The sequence below is a fragment of the Onychostoma macrolepis genome, chromosome 20, assembly GCF_012432095.1.
Source record: "Onychostoma macrolepis isolate SWU-2019 chromosome 20, ASM1243209v1, whole genome shotgun sequence".
Classification (NCBI taxonomy): domain Eukaryota; kingdom Metazoa; phylum Chordata; class Actinopteri; order Cypriniformes; family Cyprinidae; genus Onychostoma; species Onychostoma macrolepis.
In genome coordinates, this window is record NC_081174.1 from 16,728,008 (window position 1) to 16,745,255 (window position 17,248).

Consider the following 17,248-nt stretch of genomic DNA (forward strand, 5'->3'; position numbering starts at 1 on the left):
GGTCCAGTGTGTTGTGATTGGCTAAACTGCCTCTAGTGCGCGTCTAAATGTCCCGCCCCTCAGCTCAGCGGCATGTGCTCCAGTTGTATTGTAAACAATGGCTTCGTCTATATTGCTTATCAATTTGAGCCCGATTGAGACGCAGAGGATATTAGTGAAGAGGATCACGCAGAACCTGTGCAAGCACGGCTCTTAATGGTATGGTTTTTTTTTTTTTTTGTTGTTGGTTCATACTTTTAGATACCCTGTTATTTGTAAGTGCTACTGCTTCTGTTAGCTTTTAATATACGGTTTTATCCTGATTAAGGCTTTAGTACAGCACAGCAAACGCACGCGCATTCATGTATAACGCTTCTCATTGCTATGTAAAAATAAGTGTATAATTGGAACAGTTTGTTGGAGCTGACCTGACGATCTGAAGAAGAGGGATGCAAGGAACAGGTTCTAACCGCTGCTTTAGAACATTGATTTTGAAACTTGTGAATTCATTAGAATCGTTAGAAGACAGAATCGCAATTCATATATGAATACATTTTTACGTGCACCCCTAGTTTTCTCTTCCTCTTCTCTAAAGCAGCACAACATGGCCTCGCCCCCTTCGTTACATGTTCCCGAAGGTGGGGTTTATCTGGGTTTGTGATGTAACGGACCCGGGAAGTAACTCGTTGTAGTCCCTACAATCCGTTTTTGTAGGCATTAAACTAACTAAAAGACATATCTCTTTTTGCATTGAACTTTCAGCGCCACAACTTTGCAGATATTGTTTATGCTCAAACAGCAATATTACATACTAACTAATGTTAAAAAAGTGAAATCGCAATCAGAAACCCCTTTAAAATTGGTAGTGTAAAACAACACCCTTTTTTGTCAAAAACAACTCTGTTCACAGCTACGTGTTCTCACTCCCAACTTGTCACATATTGACGCTTGGTCAGGACCCCTTGGTGTCACTTTCTGATGCACAGGGTACCCCTTTAGCGTCCTTTTTCTATGTGCAGGGTCCTTCGTCGCTTTAAATAAGAAACCCTGGGCGTCAATATGCAGATGCGAAAAGTACTGGGAATTCATGATTAAATTATATATTGAGTAATAATATTGCCATTATTGCATATATGTTGTGGTGTGATTTTTCAGTGTAAACAGTCACAACAGTTTTATTTATATTACACTATTTACACATTTATGAGCACATAACCAAACCCCTGCCCTTAAACCTACCATTTGTCAATAAAACACAGGATATAACAGGCAGATACAACTACCATCATAATTTATTCAAAAAAGTATTAATATTCCAAGTCTTCTGAGGCAAAACAATTGATTTGTGAGAGGATTAGACACGATCGCCGTCTCCGTCCTGCTGTAAAGTTCATCCTGTGTGCTGCAGTCTGTGCGGTTGCGCAAATTTTAAAAAATGCTGCCAGAAGAAGCCTTACATCAGCCTTGGTTGTGAAATGCTATTGGGTCTTTTGTGTCTCGTGACCGATTGTGTCATGCTGTGGTCGGGAGTATCTTTTTGAATGAGATGTGAACGCGTTAACGAAGCAGGATCATTTTCAGCGATTAAAACCATAAAGACATTGTATGGCTTCAGAAGACTTGGAATGCAACACGACTTGTTTGTAATGCTTTTATACTGCTTGTTTATGGTCAGTTTTTGCGATAAATACCTGTGACTGCACTTATATTTGCCTGTTATGTGTTTTATATTGTTCAGAAATGGGTAGGTTTAGGGTAGTGGTGGGGTTAGGTGCTCTAATGAAAGTATAAATTTATATAAAATGATTTCTATTTTTTACAAATGCATGCAAACCATTAAATAAAGACAAACAACTGAAAACAGCGGAGGACCCTGCACATCAAAAGGTGACGCTAAAGGGGTCCTGACCAAGCGTCAATATGTGACGAGTTGGGAATGAGAATGTGTTGTTTACTGTGACCCATTTCGGTGCATGTCCCTTTAAATGCTAATGAGCTCTGCTCACCCTGCCCTCTCTTACGTAGGGTGACGAGCTGTTCTCTGAGGCTGTGAACTTTAGCCGCTTTTGTCATGGAACTTGCTAACTAGCACATTATTAGGAAAGGCGATTGGCAAAGATTATAAAAACCTTATACTCACTTCTTTTGGAGGTGAAGCTGGATCACAAATGATTTGCGCGAACATAGACACATTTAGGTACATCAGGGGGCGCATTCACTTCAAAAACAAAAGTAATCCACTGCATCTTCAGCAGCTCAGATGTCGGGAGTAAATGATGACTGCTTATACTCATTATTACATCCAACAACAATACACTTCAATCACTTAGGAGACATTCTTGTCTATACCTGCTCCGGCGTCCAAACAATGGCAGACTGATGACAACTCACTCAGGGCAGGTCAGTGGTAAAACTCTAGTGTCAATCAACAGTCATGGGAGGGGCCTGCCAAAAGTACATCACACTGCCAAGAATCTGTGAACAGCTTGATCTGAGAAAGAGTTTATTATTTATGGGGATTTAAAAAAAAAAAAAAGCACTGGGTGGATTTTTATCATTATAGGGTGGTTGTGTACACACACTGCCAACACACATTTATGTTCAAACACCATGTAAAAGTGAATTTTGCATCTGATGTACCCTTTAATACTTTTTTTCTGTATGTGGCCACAGAGAAATGATAAATGCAAGACTGTTATGCCAGTTCAGTTCATTTGAGTTCACCTAAGCTTTCTGATATAATTTCACATGCATTGTAGGACATCAAGCACAGGCTGCCTGGTGTGGAAGCACAGTATAAGGCGGCTGCTCGCTCTGCACAGATTCTGGCCAAAGACTCTGTTCGTGGTAGCGGAACTAAAGCACTTTCTTCTATAACAACTGCAGAAGCTCAGCTCCATCAGGTTTGCACAATGTTTGCACAATATTATGTTATCATTTCCATCTGAAAAGTTCTAGTGTTGTTTTCTTTTGGTGGAACACAGAATCAGACATTTAGCAGGAGCATTCACACTAGTCTTTTCAGTATGATGGTGATCACAGGCTTTCTTTCTTTTGGACCACTTTATGGTACTTTCTCTCAGTGTTAGAGCTGGACAGCCTCTGGTCACCATTCACCTTCATTATATGGAAAAGAATAGCATGAACATTCTGCTAAATATCTGATTCTGTGTTCCACCAAATAAAAACAAAATCACATAAGTTTGCAACAATATAAGGGTGAATAAATCACAGAATTGTCATTTTCAGGAGAAAACATGTCTGAGAATAAATGTTGTCTGATTGTTTGTTTGTATCCTCACAGCTGAAAGAAAAGTGTCCTTTAATTTTGAGGGAGTGCCAGGCTCTATTTCCTCTGTTAGAGGAGTTAGAGAAACAAATCTCAGCTTTCTACCAGACAGCGGAGCATGCTGGACACATCATCACACAGCAACACAACCAGGAAATGTGCCAGGTCAGTACAGACCACTGGGAGAAAAAGATTATTGAACCATGAAGAATACAGTGTGGTGAAGTAGTAATGATCTGACAAAAAATAAGGGCCTGTCTTCTGTAATCCCTCAAGGATTCAGTAGGGGAAAGGTCCCTGGCTGTATCTGTGTGAACTAGAATTGATCTCTGTATTTATTTCAATTTTAATTTTTTTGGCAGGAGCTACAAACTCAGCAGCAGACCTGTAAGCGTTGCGTTTGTGCTATGGAACGCAGTTACCTGTCCCTACAGAGGGCGCTGTGCTGTGCGAAATCTCTACACAATTTTGACATGTCGTTCCTGCAGAACAGAGTAACCGAGATTCAGACCACTGCACAGGTTGGACTACATTACAGATGTGCAATAAAATTTTCATACACTACCATTCAAAAGTTTTTCTTTTATTCAGCAAGTTGTTTTTAAAAAAAGTAAATAAATTTTTAATGTTACAGAATATATCGGTTTCAAATAAAGGCTGTTCTTTTCAACTTTCTATTAATCAAAGAATCATCTTTTCCCCAGAAATATTAAACAATACAGCTGTTTTCAATGTTGATAAAATAAGAGAGCATCAGATCAGAATAATGGAATTATTTCTGAAGGATCATGCGTTTTGAAGGATAAATAAATAAACAAATGAATAAATAAATAAATAAATACAATAAGTTTTTATTATTTGTAAAGAGCCATATGTCTGTGTGTGTAATAAAATAAATAAAATAATAATATATATATATATATATATATATATATATATATATATATATATATATATATATATATATATATATATAAATACATAAATAAAGCACATACATACATAAAGCACTGTAAAAGTACATATTCCATATGACTCTTGTGCTGCAATCCAAGTCTTCTGAAGTCATACAAAATTTAAGGCATCATTCACTGAAAATCCTTACCTCTGCAGCCTCACAAAGTGGAAAATCTCTAACTCTTGCTTGTGTTCTCTCTAGTTTGAATTTGTTTATCAACTACAGAGCTAATAGAGTAAATGTGTTCTGCTCTGGTCAGGCTCTGATGCAGGAGGCTTTAGAATGGAGGCAGGTGGCAGAGACTAATGGCAACCTCATGCGGAGATATGAAGAGTCTCGTGCTGACCTGGAGAAGGCACTGCGCGTGGGCCAGGCCTGTTTAAAGGAAAGGGGAGAAGCAGATGAGCTGTTCCGCAAACATAATGTACGTCGATAATGTCTTACCCTTCAAACATATTTAACTTGTCCTGTTTCTCTAATTAAGTGTGTAATTATTTGCTCAGGAGTTCTTTGGGCGACTAGACCAACACATTTTAAGTGCTTATTTAAAGGCGTGTGATGACCTCACTGATATCATCTCTGAGGAAGACCAGCAGAGTCTGCGGGACACGGTCAGACGACTGCACAAGCAATGGAAGGTCAGTTGAAAGGTTAAAAAAAGATGAAAATGAAGACAGTTTAACAGGAACTTCTCCTAAAGGATTAATCATGATGCATTTTCTTTCTACCAGGACATTCAAGCCGAGGCCCCATCCCATCTGCTCAGACTCCGGGTGGAAACAGAGAGGCGTTTAGTGATGGCCATGCTACAGGAGTGTCGGGTAGAGCTGAAAAGGGAGGACAAGGCCCTGCTCACAGCCGGCAGTGAAAGAATGATCAAAGAACACAGGGTGAGATACAACAGATGAAGAAAAGATCGTTCAAGTTACATTTCATTAAAAATATTAACATTTATTTATGTGTATTTATAGGCCTTTTTCAGACAGAAAAACCCACTTTCTGCTTGTGAGAAGCGACTAAAGACAATGGAGCATCTCTGTCAGGATCTTCCAGAGAATGACATGGGCCATCAGATGCTGGAGGAGACCAGAGGTCATCTTTCGGAGGTCAGGGGTTTAGTAGAACGAACACACTTGAGACTACAACAGCACCCAGATAAATGGAGAGAGTGGCATGCCAGGTGAGATGCAAATATTACATTTCAAATTGGGACACATTACAGATTGAATTCTGTCCATGTTGCTTGTTAGTTGCAATTAAATTTAAAAAGTAAAATAGTTTAAAAAAAATTGAAATGTACTTTAGAGCTGAACTTTAGAGTGATTTTTGACATACTTAAGCAAGGCTCTTTTTTAGATTTGTATCTGTAATTTTTTTATGCAATTATAATTAATTATATTAAAGTATACTGCTGAATATAGTATTTATTGTAAAATAAAATGTATTTAATGTCATTTCTATTAAATGTTGTATGCAGTGTATTTAAATTAAAATTCTTATTTTTAATTATACATTTATAATGATGAACTTGCAATTTAGTATTTATATAATATGCTTCTATAAAATATTTTAACTTTGAATATAATAACATAAAATAACACACTATAGTTAAAATTATAATCAAGTACTTTAATTGTTCCTAGTATACTATACTATATTATACTCACACACACTCTCTCTCTCTCTCTCTCTCTCTATATATATATATATATATATATATATATTAGTGATGCGTGGATGGCGGTTACATCCGCAGGCGCTGCGGATAATCTGCGGGTCGGGTGGGTCGTGTAATAAAATATTGCATTTGGATTATTTGCGGGTGGATAAGAAAAATCATTAATCATGCAAATATTAACTACATATTCTAAAATATGAACATGTTTTAAATAGGATACAGAAATTGAATAAACTGTAAATCAACATATTAAAGTTATTCAACAAAACATTATTTAGTCAAGAGCAGTGAGGGATTTCTTCTGTCTTTTGTTGTTTGATTAACATTAATGACAGACGGCACAACTATATTAGGCTGTTGTCACAAGACCTGTTTCACAGATCCAATACTTATACATATGTGTTTTCTTTTGCAATTTAAGACAAAACCGACAATGCTTATGAGGATACTCGCCAGGACGACCATTTTGACGTTATTTTGTGTGTATTTGGCTACTTAAGCGCAACAAGCTTTATTTGTTTTTTCGCAGCGCGCGCTTTGGATGTGACTGCAGCGCACAGAAAAGCGCCTCTGGAGCGCACGAGTACCGAAAGACTTAAAAAGACATGCAAATAATACATTTCTGTGACGAAGCAACAATGACCGATTAGGCAATTGACAATTCTGTCAACTGCACTGAAACGTGAGCTAAAGTCTTGTATCGCAGCGTGCAGCAGCACTAGATGCACCGATGTGAAGAGAAGGTCAAAGAGAGAAGACGCGGTACAGCTGAATCACTCACGCTGTTTTCAAATGACTGGTTGTGTGAATTTATTTACTCATCTAACTTACACGCTCTATTGAATAAATGTTTTGCAGGAATTTCCCTCATTTTAAAGTCGAAAGCTGTGGGAATATATGTGCAATCACGCACCGAAATTCAGGACCTGATTAAGCATAATCTGTACATAGAATTGTGAAACATGACTTTTCCAAAACTTTCTGGGTTTATTTATTTTTCCAAAACTTTACAGGCCTGGAAATTGCTGTTTTAAAATTCGGCGGGTGGATAATTTATTTGAAGCTGCGGATTCGGGTGACGTTTTAGCTCATCCGCGCATCACAAATAGCCTATATATACACACACACACACACACTGTATTTAGTATACATACGTATGTGAAAAAAGTGTGTCAATAACAAATGTGTATGACATAAGATTATTAAAACATAAGTATTTAAAATGTACTTTAAAATTATTAATTTGACATTATTATAAAATGCACTTTTTTTATAAGTGTACTTAAGTGTGTTAAGAAGCAGTCATTAAAGTGTACTTTTTATTCAAATGCATGTAAAATTTGAATTAAGTGCACTTTCTCACAAGGGACAACATATGCTGGTGATCAGGTTGTTTGAAATTTTCAGGATTTTTTTTTTTTTTGTGCTGTGCTCCAGGTTCAGTGAACTATCTGGATGGCTTCTTTCCCAGCAGACAACTCAGAGTGATGCTGAAATCTCCTCTGTCCAGGTAAGCTCACCCCAAATCTACATGATTAATGCTCATCTGCATACTGTATATGTGACCACTGTCTGCTGTGTGACTTCAGCTGACCTCTCTCTTCCTCCCTCTGCAGATGCAGCGTCGGTCGGTAAAGGCTCAGGGCGAGACTCTGGACTATCTCAAAGCTCATCTCGCTGTCCTGGAGGACATAAGTCCTGAGAGTGAGGTTCACACACAGAGAGCTGCTCTTGATAAACTCTCACAACAGTTTTCTGCCCTGCTGCTGTCTCTGTCTGAGGTGAAGGGTGGTCTTCATGTCTTCGTTTGCGCTCATTGGCCATAAATGCCATGTTTGCTTTTGAAAGGAAATGTATGCAAAAGACAATGTTATGCAAATGTTAATATATGGCTATTGGAATATAATTTTCCATTTTTGCATATCATCTACAGGAACTTTGCATTGCACAGATATCTGTGGCATTACTGTTTATAATATTTTGATCTGAAGATTTTTTGCATGGTCAGGGTTAGACTCTTTTACTGTTTTCTCAGGATCCGACTCCATTGGTCAATGAAGGGAACATAAAGACTGGAGAGGAGGTAAATAATGAGGTGGTGATCCAGACACAGGAACACAGAAGAATACTGAACGCAGAGAATGTAACAGAGGCCAAACAGCTGCTTCTCATTCACCAGGTAGAATTCATTTTGTTGACACACATAATGCAATAGACATGATGAATCTGCTCATCGATTTTATTTGCTAATCTGATTGCTGTGAATAAGTGACTCTTTGTCATGCATGATATTCCAAGGGGGAAAATCTCAGAATCATTTATTTTATTTTTGTCTTCCCCTTCCATTTTCTTTTCTTGCTCTTGTCTTTCTCACCCTTTCATGGTGTGTACATAGCAAAATATGAAAACCCAGCACAAAAAAGAGACAGATCTCCGTTCTCAAGGTCATTTCTGTAAAGAAGACTGGGCAGCTCATGAGAAACACCTGCAGGTAATGCTTTCAGTCAAGTAATGATATTTATACATAGGCCATATTATAATTTGTTTTAATCCCCCGGAAGTCTCTGTAAAAACTTATCAGAAAGATTTCCATATTTTAGCTTATAGCTTAACAGCTTTCACTGGGGGGTGAAAACTTTTTGAATTTGAAAATCAGGGTAAATTGAACGTATTTAGTCTTCTTGGAAACATGTAACTATCTTCTGTAGCCTCTGAAAGGCAGTACTAAATGAAAAAAATATGATATTTAGGCAGAATAAGAAAAATGTACACACATCCATTCTGTTCAAAAGTTTTCACTCCCTGGCTCTTAATGCATCTTTTTTCCTCCTGGAGCATTAATGAGTGTTCGAACCTTCTGTAATAGTTGCATATGAGTCCCTCAGTTGTCCTCAGTGTGAAAAGATGGATCTCAAAATCATACAGTCATTGTCGGAAAGGGTTCAAATACACAAAAATGCTGGAAAACCAAAGAATTTGTGTGACCTGAAGGATTTTTCTGAAGAACAGCAGGCAGTCTAACTGTTCAGGACAAACAAGGGACTCATGAACAACTATCACTAAACAAAAAAACAGCTGTGGATCATTCAGGTAACAACACAGTATTAAGGGGATACTCCACCCCAAAATGAAAATTTTGTCATTAATCACTTACCCTCATGTCGTTCCAAACCTGTAAAAGCTTCATTCGTCTTGGCAGATTCTGATGGCAGATGGACTGTTTTGACGACATCTTTCATACTTTTATGGACCTTGACAGTGCAATTCACTATGCAGTCAATGGGACATTCACGAGCCTCCCAGTTTTCATCTAAAATATATAAAATTGTGTTCCGAAGACGAATGAAGGTTTTACGGGTTTGGAACGACTTGGGGGTATGTGATTAATGACAAAATTTTCATTTTGGGATGGAGTATCCCTTTAAGAATCAAGGGGATGTAAACTTTTGAACGGGGTTATTTTTAGAATTCAACTATTATTTTCTCTTGTGGACTATATGTAAACATCTTTTATGTGAAATATCTTATTCAGGACAATACTAAATAAACAATAACATGCATTTTGTATGATCACTCTTATTTGGGTAAAATAATTAACATTTTGCAGATTCTGAAATGGGGATGTAAACTTTTGACCTCAACTGTATATACATGACTGTATGTATGTGTATATATATATATATATATATATATATTTAATTATGTTTGATAATTTATTTCTGTTGATATTTCTAGTGTATTGTGTAAAATATTCGAAAAGTATTAGAACCTAAATCTAATTTTTTAGTTGTGCCAAGCTCTAAAATATTTTTTTATTAAGTAGAAATTGTAAAAATAAATAAATAAATAAAATAAATGTAAAATAAACAAATAACCTTATACTTTATCCAGTAAATCACAAACAACTGGAAAAGTCATGGGCACTTTGAATGTTAGTGTGAACGATGGGGGTTCCTTGGAATCAAAAAGACCTTTAAATGCCCCTTTCTTCAGAGGGCCGAGCTTGTTTCCAGCAGACAATCATTACTGTTTGGCAACTGTTCAAGCGCATGCATACTGTTTATGCATAAAGTGTAAGCCTGTAATGCAACATGAAAAACTGCAAGAAATGTAATCACTCAATTACTTTCAGTTGGTTTCACCTCTACAACACTTTGTGGTGAAATGGTATAGTAATGTGTGATTCTCATTGGTCATTAGGTCACTGTGAGTGCATGGCAGGAGTTTGACGTGGAGAGAGAGGCCATCTGGCAGTTTGTGTGTCTTGTTAGTCCTGTCCTGCAGAGGGAGCTTATCTTCAGCAGCCTGGACAACCTCAAGATTGAAATGAAAAATGTTAAAGTGAGAGCACAGACAGAAAATGTAGTAGTTTGTTTAATGAAGTTTGGGCTGAGAATAATACTCATATCTGTGTGTGTTTGTTTAGGAGCTTCATGAGCAGGGTAACATGTTTGCTGTAAGAGTTGAGTCCCTGGTGAAGAAGGCAGCCGATATTAAACTTGGTTCTCAGAATCAGTCCTTACTACAGGATCAGGCCCAGTCCACAAACGAGAGACTGCAGGAGATACAGGCCAGCCTCAGGAAAATGTAAGACAGAATTAAGTCAAAGTTTCTGTGTCTACTGTATATACATGTACTGTACAATTCAAGAATATTTCCTTTTCAGTTATGTCAGATTGTAGCAGTCTGCTGCATTTTCAACAACCTCACCTAGAATTGTTATATTTTTGGGCATATTTTCAATGTTATCTCATTCTGATCAAATCTTCTAGTAAATTGGGTGATAAATAATGCAGACAAAGTGTACAAATGCTATCAAACGCTGTGTGCAGAGCACTTTCATGACTATGCAGTGTTTCCCCTAGGTTTATGGCTTTTGGGGGGGTTTCCGTTTTTTTCCCCTACATAAAAATAAAGGGGATTTAATATTGATAATAACATTGAACACATTGTATGATTATTCCTTAAAGATAAGGTTTTAATAGTTTTAGTAGTAGTAGCCTATTACGTTCTGCCCAATGTCTTCAAGTGAAACCGAACTTTTATTTTGACGGGTTGCCGTGAATACCTTTACATTTTTGTTTATGTGATATAACGAGGATAGTTTTTCTCAAATGAAACGCTCGAATGCTCATGAAGTGACTCTCAGAGCAGTTCTGGAGATGTTGTTCATGTATTTATGTCCTCATTTAATGAGACGATAGACGTTAATATCACCGCAAGCGTTGCGCGCTTCTGTATGAGTAAACAAACCCGAGCGTCTGCGCCATACATTAACACAGAGACACGCAGAAGTCATATTTAAATAGACGTTTTGCGGCTTAATATCTACAAATACGAGTGGGAGTGTGCTCACTTGTGTGTGCGCTTACGTTTGTGTGCGTGTGTGTGTGCGAACCGGGGCGGAACTCCGCTGTGCGCTCGATATAGAGAGCGCGACCATGTAACAGAGACAGAAATGACATGCCGTCGTGTAAATAAGATAAATAACACAAGGCTATTTAGTTTGTTTAATAAAAGAACAAGGTATAGACCTGTTCTATAGGGAAGGTAACATTGAATGACTTCTTTTGTGGTCTGGCGCTATAGAGAAAATAAAATAAAATAAAATTAACTTGGCCTTCAAGGGGGGCGGGGGCTTTACTTAAATGTACCATCATTATGTTACTAAACATACTAAAGCACATGTAAACTATTTTTTAAAAAAATTAACTGTAGAATATTACTGGATTCAAGTTCATTTTAATTTTTAGATAATTTGTAATTTGTTGATTTTAGTACTACATTGCAGCTTTATTACAAATGTGTAATTACAAATATATTTAAATACATGTCATGACATGACTTAACATAACACAGTTTTTAATAAAAATTACATTAAAGTATATTTCAGATTGCCATTTATGGTATGCTTGTTAGTACATTTGGCAGTCCACATGGTTGCTAGTGCTCTGTACAATAGGTGTAATGGTCACACTTTATATTAGGTGGCCTTAACTACTATGTACTTACATCAAAAAATAAGTACAGTGTACTTATTGTGTTCATATTGTATTGCAAAACACTCCTGCTGCTATTGAGGTGGGATACAGGTAAGGTTAAGGACAGGGTTGGTGGTATGGGTAGGTTTAAGGGATGGGTCAACAGTGTAATTCTATATGTAATTACAGAAATTAATTACAGATGTAATTACATATAGGTATTTTTAAAAATATGTGCAATGTAATAACATGTATGTACACAATAAGTGCATTGTACCAAATGATTAATTTAAATGTAAGTACATAGTAGTTAAGGCCACCTAATATAAAGTGGGACCGGTGTAATTATGAAATGACACATAAAACTGTATTTAAAAAATGTATTTAAAAATAAAATTCTATTTAAGTATGTAAAAAACACTCGTTAGTCAACTAAATGCATTTAATATATATTGTAAATAACATGCAATTAAGTGTCTGAAAACATTACATTCAGTTTGCACTTAATTATATTCTTCTAAAGTATAGTTCTTTTTCACAAGTGGTGTTTCTTTCCTGTTTGTCTCTGTTCCAATAGCTTGTCAGATCTGGAGATGATGCACAGATGGTGGCAAGGTTTCAGCCGCGAGTCTGAGGCTTTCTTCTCTTGGGTCTGTGATAGTAAGAAGGAGCTTGAAGCTTTCAGCAGAACCTCTGCCAACCTGGATGAGCAGATACACACTGTGGAGGTAAACGGAGATAATGGATGTTGTAAACCTGGATCAGAAGACTGTAACTTAATAAACATAACCAAATTAACCAGACAACATGATAGGTTTCATTTAGCGCTCTGTGAATGATGTCTCCTCGTTGTTTTTGCTCATTCTTAGATGCTGAAGGAGGGCTTAGAGGAGAAGATGGACATCTTTAGCCGATTGGAGGCAGAGTTTCAGACCTTAATTCATTTCGTCACACCGAATGAGGCAGGGCGAATTAAAGCACGTCTGATGCAGATTGGAAGATACCGGGAGGAGTTTAAGAACAGTGTGGAGCAACAAGAAGCAGAGCTTCACTCTAGCTTGAAAAATACAAAACAATTTATCCAAGATATCAATGAGGTGACACTACATACAGTACATGGCTCTATCTACTCCTCTGAATTGATATATTATTTAAGCCATTCTAGATGTGTGTTTCTCAATGTTTTCATGCACCTTAGGTGGAATGTTTCCTGAATGGACTACAGGAAAAACTGAATGTACCAGTTACTTCATGTACATCAGCATCAATGACATATAAAACTCTCCATGAACATATGGTTAGTATTACATGTGTTTGGGAACAGATGACTTAAAGACCTAAATAAAACAATCTCCGTACCATGTACACTGTACATATTGACCAGGGGTGTCAAACTCAAATCTGGGGCCACTAGCCAAGAGCTTCAACAAATACCATTATTTATATAATCATCACATTCTAATTTTGATGTATTGGTCAGAAATTCTTTAAAATGGAAAAGGACTAAAATATATATACCAGTCAGTTCACATGTACAGTATGATGTTTGTGAATATTACATTTTATTTCAGTCAGATAAATAAAATTAAGGATTAGCTGCGGAATGTCTGTTTGTTGCCGTCTCCTAGGATACAGCTTCAGTTCATCTTTGTGTTTTATAATAAGCCATGTGGAAAAATATATTGACTGCTGTTTAATAATCCTTAAGAGACTATTGAGGACTAAACCAAAACACAGAAAGTAAAATCAATTTGCAGACTGGCTTAAAGGATAAACTATTTACACTTGAAAGGCCCCAAATCCCCAAATTTGGCCTGTGGGCCATAAGTATGAGACCCCTATTCAAGACCATATACAGTTAAGTTTCTCTTAACTGTTGTTTTTAAAAAATATGTTTATTTAAAGGCCCCTGAGTCTGCTTGAGTAACATTGTTGTGACACAAACTGCATTTCTTTCATTCTCAGGATGTAGTGCAACATCTACAGCAGCTGGGGCCCAGACTGATGTCTCTGAGTCTGGGCTGGAGAAGGCTGTCTGATGGCGGACGGCTGGAGAAAGCTGTGGCTGACCTTCAGCAAGCTCACAAATTACATAGCCAGCAAGCCACTGAAAAACAATCAAAACTGGAAAACCTGTTGACTCTGTGGCAAAGGCATGTGTTTGGATGTATATTTGTTACGTAGTGTGTGTTGAAAGAGGTCTTTGTTACACAAATTAAAACTGTAATGTAAAACGCAATGTTTTGACTCTTTGGTTTTTAGATATGAGAGAGATCTCTCCCTTTTGCAGTCCTGGTTGAACAGGTGCGAATCTCTATGCAGTTCAGATTCTCCATACCTGACCACAGACAATGTGAAGCTACACAGCCAGCTTCAGATGCTGCAGGTGATTTTTTTTTTTTAACACTCTTGGTTCCTTTTTTTTTTTTTTAAATGTGGTACTCTGTGTCTTTAATGGCAAATAACCCATCATTTTTTTTTCATATGATGTACCAGGACATGCAGTCAGAAGTTCCCTCTCAGGAGGCTTTGTTGGAAAGTTTGGAGACCCGTGCAGAGTCTCTGTACTCTTCGGCCTCAGAGGAAAGGATCGCAGAGCTTAGAGATCTTCACTGTAACCTGGAGGAGAGGTGGTGTTCTCTCAGTACCTCTATACCACTCAGGTACTAAAAACATCATTTTTGGGTTTTTAGGCCTGTTTGCTGATGTACTCATAAAATATTCATGGGGGTATATGCGAAGTCTGTCTGTAATGAGGATGTTTCACATTAGGACCTGCCTAGCATTAGCATTGGCACATAGTAAATCAAGGTTCAAAAGTTTGAAAGCATCTCTTATGCTCACCAAGGCTGCATTTAGTTGATCAAAAATTCTTTGTAAAATACAGTATGTTTCTTACTGCATATTTTACATGGTTTCATTTGCATATTGCTTTAATATGGATGGGTGGGAGCTGACCTTTAATTTTGTATTTTCAGGATTCGAGAACTTCAGTCCCATCTTTCTAAGTTGGAGCAGTTCAGTCAGATCTCGCTTGCTCTGACTCAGTGGAGTGAGAACTTCCTCAGGCACATTCAAAGCACTTGCAAAGTCAGCATCACTGATCTACAGTCTACTGATTCCAAAACCAAGGTACATTATGTCTTAATAGTATATCATCCAATCATCATCCTTTCATGTCTAAATTGAAAAATAAATAAGTATCTGTTTTCTCTAATTGTTAAAAGGAGGACAAGATGTCCCTTCAGACCCAGGGAAGCTCACTGGAGGCCTTACAGCCAAATATAGATGCCCTCTGCCCATCTTTAGCCCCAGAAGACCTGCAGCATCTCCAGACCAGGAAGGAAGACTGCCTTCAACTCTTCAGTGAAGCTCAGAGTTTAGTAGAGCATCGAGATGAAGCTCTACTCAAACTAAAAGACTTCTGTGAGACCTACAATAAAGCCAGAACCTCTCTACAGACATTCCAGGATGCTGTTGAAGGAAGAGGGAGCTGGGATGACTCCAAAGTCAGGGAAATAAATCAGGAACTTGGGGACCTTACCAAGGAGTTAGCTTGTCTGGAGGTGCAGGCCATTAGCCTGGATATCATCCTGAACAAAGCACATTTTCATTTACAGGGGGCAGAAGAGGAAAGAACATCCTGCAGAGGGCTGGTGGATGATGTTGCGTTGAGCGTGCAGGTGCTTCAGAGAAGCATTGGGACAAAGCAGAGTGAGGCAGAGGCACTAGCAACCATGTGGAGTTGCTTTAGGGGACGGAAGGAGCTGCTGCTTGGGAGTCTGGCAAAGCTGGAAGACAGAGCCAATTTACCATGGCCTACAGAAGCCAGCACGCATGCCTTTCAACAGAGGTACAGGCACTTATGTTTTCCATGCCATTACTGTCTTTAGGGCCTTTTCACACCAGTTCTGATATGGCTGGTATTTAGTATCCGGTAGGGGTGCAACGGTTCGTAGATGATCCGTGATCTGTATGGACCAGTCCCCACGGTTCGGCACGCATGTGATTCGCGGATTAACTGTTAAGTTCAACCAGTATAGACTGAAAGTTATCATTTGCACATGTTTACCAATTTACACATTCAAGCAATTTCAAATCATTCGGATGAAGGAGAAATCGAATCGGGACTGGCACGCCGTTTTCTGCGCTCAGCCGCTGCCGCACACACCCGAAGCGTGCAGAGAGAGAGAGAGAGCGGCGCGATTCAGAAACCGCGTTTCAGGCAACGCCTCAAAGGATGGATTCACACACACACACACACACACACACACACACACACACAAAGTTATGTGAAAATACCCGTTTTGGCAAGTATTCTGGTAAACACAGTAGGTTATGTCCATGTCTTAAGTTAATGTATACAACTGACTAAGAAAAAATGTCTTAGGTTACGTATGTAACCCCAGTTCCTCGAGGGAACGAGACGCTGTGTGCATTTAGTCTTAAAGAGACAGCAGCCTAGAAATGCCTACTTCCGACTTGTCTGCTAATCAAACAACACCACAGCTTTAACAAAGATTAATCTGTATTTAACTTATGCAGTAAGCATTATCTTGTTGTTTTACACTTAATTATTACATTTCTGCACCTGAATACTATATTGTCATTGTCTTTATATAGCCTATAATTTTATGTAGGCTGTACAGCTTGGAATTTGTGCAATTGTTCTTGTTGTATTACTGACTTTAGTAGTTAAGCTAGTAGTTTCTGCTGGGGTATAGAAGTACTTAAAGTAAGCTTTTAGTAATAAATGAAAAGCAAACTTTTTTTTTTTTTGCTGATCCGAAAAATGATCCGATCCTTGACTCAAAATCCGTAGTATGATCTGAACCATGAGTTTTGTAATCCGTTGCACCACTAGTATCTGGTATTAAAATCGATTTTGAGTATGATTACAATTGGACAGCACTGCATTGCATACTGTACAGAAATAGAGGTGTAAACAGGGTTCAAAATGTTTCAGAGATAATGAACAGTGCATCATGTCCACATCGCATTTGCAAGACAAATTTGTCAAAACATCAGCAAAAGACCTTGACCAAAATAAACACTTCAAACGTCAGTTTTATGAAATTTATAATATATATTTTATATAATTTCTATATATTAAATTTGAACTCTGGCGTTTCATGTGTTTTCTTAAGTGTAATGTAAATATATACAATAAATAATACTGTGCAAATAATATATTTGTCCTATTATTTATAGATTATATATTGTTAATAATAATAATAATAATTATTATTATTATTATATAGTTAAACAAATTATTTTCCATTTTCATTTTCATTTTAGGTACAGTTTTAGTAATTGTAATACATAAAGTAAAACTAATTTCTAGTAATTACATTTTTTATGAT

At 37.5% G+C, this 17,248-nt stretch overlaps 1 protein-coding gene across 3 annotated transcripts in view; it reads left to right on the plus strand.

Moving 5' to 3' along the window:
- Window positions 1-17,248, plus strand: part of syne1a (spectrin repeat containing, nuclear envelope 1a) — a 147,269-nt gene that overhangs the window by 37,598 nt on the left and 92,423 nt on the right. For all 3 annotated transcript variants that reach the window (XM_058755665.1, XM_058755666.1, XM_058755667.1), the window contains 21 exons: window positions 2,739-2,882; window positions 3,284-3,433; window positions 3,631-3,789; window positions 4,486-4,650; window positions 4,730-4,864; window positions 4,958-5,116; window positions 5,198-5,406; window positions 7,342-7,414; window positions 7,521-7,685; window positions 7,940-8,083; window positions 8,300-8,395; window positions 10,105-10,245; window positions 10,331-10,491; window positions 12,463-12,613; window positions 12,755-12,982; window positions 13,084-13,182; window positions 13,851-14,038; window positions 14,148-14,271; window positions 14,382-14,548; window positions 14,864-15,017; window positions 15,113-15,738. In XM_058755665.1, coding sequence (XP_058611648.1) covers window positions 2,739-2,882; window positions 3,284-3,433; window positions 3,631-3,789; window positions 4,486-4,650; window positions 4,730-4,864; window positions 4,958-5,116; window positions 5,198-5,406; window positions 7,342-7,414; window positions 7,521-7,685; window positions 7,940-8,083; window positions 8,300-8,395; window positions 10,105-10,245; window positions 10,331-10,491; window positions 12,463-12,613; window positions 12,755-12,982; window positions 13,084-13,182; window positions 13,851-14,038; window positions 14,148-14,271; window positions 14,382-14,548; window positions 14,864-15,017; window positions 15,113-15,738 — 3,638 coding nt within the window. The remainder of the gene's footprint in view (window positions 1-2,738; window positions 2,883-3,283; window positions 3,434-3,630; window positions 3,790-4,485; window positions 4,651-4,729; window positions 4,865-4,957; window positions 5,117-5,197; window positions 5,407-7,341; window positions 7,415-7,520; window positions 7,686-7,939; window positions 8,084-8,299; window positions 8,396-10,104; window positions 10,246-10,330; window positions 10,492-12,462; window positions 12,614-12,754; window positions 12,983-13,083; window positions 13,183-13,850; window positions 14,039-14,147; window positions 14,272-14,381; window positions 14,549-14,863; window positions 15,018-15,112; window positions 15,739-17,248) is intronic.